Consider the following 7,883-nt stretch of genomic DNA (forward strand, 5'->3'; position numbering starts at 1 on the left):
TTGTGCTTCTACTTGCGTGCTATATTCCTGTACCTCTTTATAGCCATTCATTTTAAAGCCAGCTAATGCATAGAAGATGAAAAAACTTCGAGAGGTTGTAGGAAATAGACTCTTGCATCAGATACAGATCCCTACACAGTCTTCCTGGTAGTTAACTGGAAATGTTACTTCAAACAGCTTCCTTGCAAACATTACTCTTTAAAATTCATTTATAGTTTAGTCTTTGTTCAGTGTATTTGTTTTTCAATCAGTGATTGTAATGCTTGAAATGGTAACAGCAAAACAACTTTTGTGGTGTCTTCTTTCAGCACTCTTCCTTCTTCTCAAGGGCTGACAGGCCATATGGACCTCTAGGAAATTTATTATGCCTTTGTGTCATTACTGTTGTATGACCTCCATTTCTTACAGGTTGCAACTTTGTCTTCTGTTGCTTTCCTTCATCTATTCTAAATACTGATTTTTGTTTTTCTGCTCAATATCTTAGTTCCTGATGGTTACAGGGTTTCTGCAACCAATTCCATCATCTTTTCTTTCCCAAAAATAAAATTATGAAGAGGAATATTACCTGGAACAAACTGCTTTATTTAGGACAGTGTATTAAGACATTTGTGATTTTGGGTCATGTTGGTTTTAGTCCTTAGATTGTCTCCATTTCTTAAATATTTTAAGAAGCTTAGAGAATATAATGGAACCTTGTAACACATCTTGCAAGTGGACAGTTAAGGGATAGAAAAGTTAGCGAGGCAAAGGAGACCTGGGAGAGAGAACCAAGAGGAAATATGTATTCCCTTGCTTCCTTTCCCTGTTCTTATTTTGTCACATATGCAAGGCAGAGTAACTTTGTGCCACAGAAAGAGTAAGTCATAGTAAATCACAATCCATGGTCATGTAGTGAAAAATAAAAAGCTGTCAGTTCAGCTGCCAGAATTCTGTAAGATTGCTAGTACAGTTCTGTAAGTTTGCTAATTAAAAATCTATTTAAATATTATTCTGAGAAGTTAAAGAAGGGAAACAAATCTCTGGTAGCCTGTCTGCATTCCTGTAGCTACTTGTAGCTTGTGCTGCATCTGAAGCTACTGTGCAGCATGATGTTTCAGAGAGGCTCGAAATCAGCAGCCCCTCCACTTTCTGCAGCTCCTGAGTCCCATTGGCTGGAAGGCAAAGCAGAGGCGGAGAGTGCCCTGAATATTTGTCTCTTCCACACACCGTAAAACAGGCAGCCGGCATGCGCTGAGAGCGAGAGTGGTGCTTGCAGTTTGGAATCAGTTCCTACTCTGCAGCAGTCACTTGGGCATTTTATGCTCACCTCTAATGGAAAGGAACAAAAAAGTCTTGCAGCATACCAGTGAACTAAACAGGAGCTGACCACAGGGGAGAATCTGATGCAAACATAAAGACTGTTGGGACTCTGTGACATAAATCAGCAAGGTAAATGTGAAGATGATCAGAAACTGCATCTGTGAGAGTGTATACCAGTATTTCTGAGTCTGAAACCTGATTTTGTCAGAGTAGTCAAAGTGTTCTGAACCACTATCTGCCTCGGTCCTAGCTTATTTTTCTTTTTTTTCCAACTTGAAAAGCCAAAGAAGATTTTCAGAGGAATGCAAAAGGAACAGGAGTTTTAAAAGCAGGAAGTTGAAAGGGGGACTCCATAAGATGAATTTCACCCAGCATCGTGGGACACTCCAGCCTCTCCATTTTTGGAACCACAGCTACAGACCGCACGGAGGTGCCAGCGAGCCAAATGCAAAGGGCCACTCCTCGGGAGGCTGCTACGAGCAACTCTTTGTATCCCCTGAAGTGTTTGTGACTCTGGGCATCATCAGCTTGCTGGAGAATGTCTTGGTCATTGTGGCGATAGCCAAGAACAAGAACCTCCATTCACCCATGTACTTCTTCATCTGTAGCTTGGCAGTGGCTGACATGCTAGTGAGTGTATCTAATGGATCAGAAACCATTGTCATCACGCTGCTAAACAACACAGACACAGATGCACAGAGCTTTACCATAAACATTGACAATGTCATTGACTCGGTGATTTGCAGTTCCTTGCTTGCATCAATTTGCAGTCTTCTCTCAATAGCAGTGGACAGGTACTTTACTATCTTTTATGCCCTCCAGTACCATAATATCATGACAGTGAAACGTGTAGGTGTTATCATCACATGCATCTGGGCTGCTTGCACAGTCTCAGGCATTTTGTTCATCATTTACTCTGACAGCAGCGTTGTCATCATCTGCCTTATTAGCATGTTCTTCACTATGCTCATTCTCATGGCATCCCTCTATGTCCACATGTTTATGATGGCTCGGATGCATATAAAAAAGATTGCTGTTCTTCCAGGGACTGGCCCTATTCGCCAAGGGGCCAACATGAAAGGGGCCATCACTCTCACCATTCTGATTGGAGTTTTTGTTGTGTGCTGGGCTCCATTTTTCCTGCACCTGATTTTCTACATCTCCTGCCCCTACAACCCTTACTGTGTATGCTTCATGTCCCACTTTAACTTCTACCTGATCCTCATCATGTGCAATTCCATCATTGATCCACTAATCTATGCATTCCGGAGTCAGGAGCTCAGGAAAACATTCAAGGAGATTATATGCTGCTGTAGCCTGAGAGGGCTTTGTGATTTCCCTGGCAAATATTAAACCAAATGGATGGATATGTTACTGTGTACACAACATACAGCACAGATTTCCAAGCCTTCAGATCCTCTTTCTCAGCAGAATTTGCTTTAAACCTTTAAGAGTGAGCACCTCTTTCTGTCTCCCCTCTCATTCTTGTATCCCATTCGCATGTAATTAATATTTCTTAAAAATGTTTGTGATGTCTACAGTTTGTAGTTTATTTAGCTGGAAAGAGAAGTAGCATTTCATAGCAGTTTGTAAGAAGCAAATAAATGTAATGATTTATGTGAAATACCAACAAACATGAGCAACTGTATATTTCAGCTGCTGAAAAAATAAATAACTTGCCTGACTTACAGTATGTATTGACTGATACTCTTTCTTATTCTGTTGAAGTAATTATAGCTACATTATATACATCTTAAAATAGAGCATATACTTTTATAATAGTGGATTAGAGGTTCTCTGAAATTACAAAGCAAATTTTTCAGAAAGGTTAGTAAAACCAACAAGTTGTATTTATTCATTTTGAGCTCTTTTTGTTCTACTCCACAGCAGCAATTCTGTTCTTTGTTACAGTTATTGCCCACAGCAACAAGATTTTTCAAACACTTGCTACATGGACAGTTGAATGCTTGGGATTCGGGCTGGGGTTTGTTTTCCAGGTGATGACTGCTGTACGTCTGAGACTACTTTTTTGCAAACTTTAAATTGCTCCCTGGAGCATCACTTAGCCCTGGATATATTGGCAACGCTGGCATCCAGGTAGCCTAGCACCCTCCATTCAGCCATGAGGCAGATACAGTATTATCTTTGATAGTGCCAGCACCAGTGTAAAGATTCACTGAGAGATTTACCTGATGAAGATAAAGTTGGAACTTCATTTTGAACATTCAGTCCTTATTCTGCGGTGCTGTGGAGAACAAGGACTCTGTGCTTCAGAAAAAATACATCCTGGTTGGAAACAAGCTGCCCTCTGCTCTGAGGTGTGATGTTAGCAGATGGGATTCACTGCCAGGATCTTTAAAGAGGAGTCAAGGCATGTGTTAATTTGGTCCGAGCGCTTCAGACCACACTGTGGAACATAAGGGGTTTGCAGAGGAAATGTTATCACTCAGAGTGAGTGCTGGCTGATGAGTCTGGTTACCCATGTTCTGTATCTGTGTGCTGCTTCTGCTTGAATTCAATTCACTTTTACAAGCATCTAATTGAATGTGTTCTCAGTTTTTCACTAAAACGCCTCTCTCTCCACAGGTTATAGTAGGGACCTCAGGTCCCTGGTATTAGCACTTTTGGAGGCATTTAAAGTATAAATGGTAATACATAGGACTACGTGAAGATGTCACTTAACATCTCAAAAGTATCAGCTTCTATGTAAGGATACAGAAAAATTAATTTATTTATTCCCAATAAGTATAAAACATAGTGGAAACTTGCAGAAGATCTCATAATCTCTGATTTAAAAACTCAAAATTAAAGGTACAGCACAACTCAGGATTTAATCCAGAATGCTTGATTTTACCAAGATGAACAATGAATAAATTAAAAACAGGATGAGTGGTCCTATTAGTTTTCTTAGACATAGTGTGTTTCTTCAAGATGTTTGTTCCTTCATTAAAGAAAAACATACTATGAAAAGCTTTTCAAAGGGACCAATGTTTACTACCTGGGATTCTTCAGACAGAAACTGATCTTTCACTTGTGGGTAACTTTTCAGGATATTTTAAAATTATGACAAAATTTGATCCTTATTCTCTGTTAAAGAGAATGAAGGACTTAAGGTGGGTCTCAGGATTTCTAACTCCAATTTACTTACAAGGACAGCAAGAACGTAATTTGACTTTATGCATTGAAGGCTCTTAGTAGAATAAAAAATGCCAAAAAAGGAGTATTAAAGCTCAAGAGGAGAAAACAATAAATGTATTTCAATTAATATTCTATCCAAAAATTCAATGGACTTTATTATAAAGGCCTTTTTTCTCCCACGAGACCTGATAATATCTATGCAAAAATATTCAGTCCATAATGAAAGAAATTGCTGGTGCTGGTTTGAACAAGGCACAAATCTTGCTTCATCTTTGTTTAGCCTCACCTTCTATAGCTGTTTTAGGACTGTAAATTATGATACTGGGATCCAGATTTTCCTTTGCAGTCCATGAATGCAGAGAGGACCCAGTGGAAAGTGGCACAAGAGCAAGATACTACATTACGTGCTCTGAACATTGCCTTGAAAGTCTCTATTTCTCCCCTTAAGATATACAAGGACCAGACACCTAATTTAAAGACCTCTGAATTCTGAAGAGGATGTGCATCTGCAAATTGCTTTCTTAACTGCCAGCTAATTCTTAAAACTAACAGTCTCTTTTTTCGTTGTGGTTTTTTTTTGGTTTTGGGATTTTTTTCCAACCCAAGCAGAAGAAAAATAATAATTTGCATCAGTGGTTTTCTTGTAGTTTCCAAAAAGCAGTGCGTATCTCTTTTATGTTTATTTGGACTAAGACTAGTCAAGACAGTTCTGACCCCACTAAAATTTAAATTTCATTTAGAAGCCTAATTTTTAAAACTAGCTTATTACAGAGTTTTAGCAGCTCTGAGCCTGCTTAGTAGCACTTCTGCATTTATTTCATAAAGCTAAATGTATATACATATTTTTTAATGGAGTTTTTAAAGAGGACTTTTTCATTTCATGGTATCATTTTTGAGAGTGTAATTAATTGAAATTACATGAAAACCTGCTACATAGATAATTTTCTGTTCTAAGATAGTCTTTTCCTTCTGAGTGGCTGAGTCAGTTTGCCATCCATATAAATTAGTGTTGTGAAACATAAATAAACTAATCTAGCTTGTTGGAGAGTGGAGAGAGTGTAGGATTATTTTCCACACTCAATTTTCTGGAACTTTGTTCTATTTGAAAATCTCCTGAGAAAATGTGATTTCTTTCTTTAAATAACTGAGGCTCTAATCACTTTGGCACTTATCATTCTAGTCATGTTAGGTAACAACAGTATATTCCTCTGTAGCAAGGAAATGGTTTTGTCTCCACTTTACAGGTGTAAGGATTTACATTTTCACTCCTGCTGGAAAAAGAGGCTAATGGATTTGCTTCACCTTCTAGAATGTAATCTTTACTTGAGCTGGAATTTGATGGTAGTGTTCTCCACACTTTTCACATAACTGGCTGATACACTTCTGGAAAAATTTGAAAGTTGGAACTCCTTTTGCTAGGAAGGCTTTCTGCTTAGGTGGTGGCTCTTTCTCAAAGGCTCTTTCTCTCCCTCCCTCCCCCACACAGCAAGAGAAGTTCTCAGCCTTGCTCTCTGGTACGCAGAGAGATAACATGTTTGCAGACATGTACAAGGCTTCCTTGGGCCAGAGAGAGCAGGGGAGGAGAGAAAGAGGAGAAGGAGGTGGAGCATTGCCTTTTGGCCCTGAAGGTCCGATGAGCTGCATGGTAAAAAGTGGTCCTTGCATCTGAAATAAACCTTTTCTTTTAATCCTTCCACTGCCTTGGCATTCTTGGGAAGAATACCTGCACATGTTTTACCTTACAGTAAAGTAACACACAAAACTTTTGAATGAAACATCTTTCTTCAAGAGTGACATTTCTTTAGCTCTGAAGTAGTTTTTGAACAAAGCAAAGGTCTCCAAAATGTACTTAGGAGGCTGGAGTTTGTCTAAGTAGAGTATATTTTGAACGATGATCCAAAACCCCTTTTACAACTGAAACATGCTGTTATCTGGAAGCAAAGAGAAATGGTCTGGTAGACTAACATTATTGAATGTGCAGCAACAATGATGCCTTCAGTTGTGCCTTTAAGAGATATGCAGAGTACATGTTCTTTTAAAAATCACATAATTCTAAAATTAATTAGTTACTGTTAAACCGATCCTATTATACAGTATATTCCTTGAGGCCTCCTTCATTCTCAAGCTTAGTTCTGGTGAAGAACTTTGGTCCTGGTATTATTTATAATATACTGTGTTGTTTATAGGCTTGCATAGGAATTGCAGTCTCAATCTCACTGGAAGGAACTCTCAGAAAATGTACCTTTAGGCATTAAATTTTGATTGTTTCTCTAGAAAATATCTCGGATTTGAAATTGCTATTCTGATTCCTTTCATCACATCTGAAATATCCTAGTGTTTTCTCTTTGTATAAAATACTTCTCTCACCTATTACAAGGAACTGTCTACTGCTACTACAGATGCACACTGTCACACAAGCTAGGTTATGAATTGACTCTGCCTGGCCTCTTTTTTGGTTTTGCTGGTTTCAAATGGTACTGTTGTCCTAGCCGTTTTTCATATTATTACTCACTCTGTTCACAGGTTAAGAGATTTTCAGATCTTTGAGTCCTTTGAGTTTATAATGTAAATGTCTTCATCAGTTCTGCTTTTACCCATTTTTTTCCCTTGCAAATACTAGTAATTTGTTTCAGTTGTTATCCTTCATGCTTGGTATTTTTCTGTATTTGTGTATTTCTGGACTGCCATCAATCTGAGTTCTCCAGTCATCTCCTGTCTGTATGGTGGGTTTGTCTTTGCCCAGCAGCAAAACCCCCACATAGTTGTTTGCTCATGCCCCATGTCAGTGGGATCAGGGGAGAAAATAAGAACAAGGTTGAGAAAGCTCTGGATAAAGACAGGGATATCACTTACATACTACTATCAAAGATGAAACAGATTTGATTTGGAAATAATGAACTTAATTTATGGCAAATTAAAATATTTACTTAGTGATTCAACTAGTGAGAAACAAATACAACCACTAAAACAACATCTTTCTTCCTCGGTGCTTTTTCTCAGCTACAACCTCATTCCTTCACTCTCAACTCCTCCACCTCCTACTCCACCCGAGCAGCACAGGGGTATGGAGACTATGGGACTGTGGCCAACCCACACCAGCTCCTCTCTGCCACTTCTTCCTCACACTTTTTCCTGCTCCATCCAGGGGCCTTTCCATGGGCTGCAGGGAAACATCTGTCCCACCATGGCTGAGGGGCTTAGCCGCGCCCTGCAGTGGGGCCTCTGGAGCTGCTGGAATCAGCTGTATCCATTGCAGAGCAGCCCCTCCAGTGCTGCCACCATCACTGGGGCACCTGTGCTGGGTCAACATGGCAGAGAACAACACTGTAAGCAGCATTTCTGGTGCTCTGTACATTTTAGTCAAGTTCCAGAGAAAATCCTTCACCTAAATTGTATGCCTCTCATGTCTAGAGTGCCTCTTGTGTTTTGGGTTTTTTCCCCTGTGA

At 39.3% G+C, this 7,883-nt stretch overlaps 1 protein-coding gene across 1 annotated transcript; it reads left to right on the top strand.

Moving 5' to 3' along the window:
• The first annotated feature begins 1,116 nt into the window (after positions 1-1,116).
• On the top strand, positions 1,117-2,989 carry MC4R (melanocortin 4 receptor). Its single transcript, XM_027657457.1, has one exon. The coding sequence runs from the start codon at positions 1,657-1,659 to the stop codon at positions 2,650-2,652; it is 996 nt and encodes a 331-aa protein (XP_027513258.1). The 5' UTR covers positions 1,117-1,656; the 3' UTR covers positions 2,653-2,989.
• The last annotated feature ends 4,894 nt before the right edge of the window (positions 2,990-7,883 follow it).

This window comes from Corapipo altera, unplaced genomic scaffold, assembly GCF_003945725.1.
Source record: "Corapipo altera isolate COAL_440 unplaced genomic scaffold, ASM394572v1 66, whole genome shotgun sequence".
NCBI classification, from domain to species: domain Eukaryota; kingdom Metazoa; phylum Chordata; class Aves; order Passeriformes; family Pipridae; genus Corapipo; species Corapipo altera.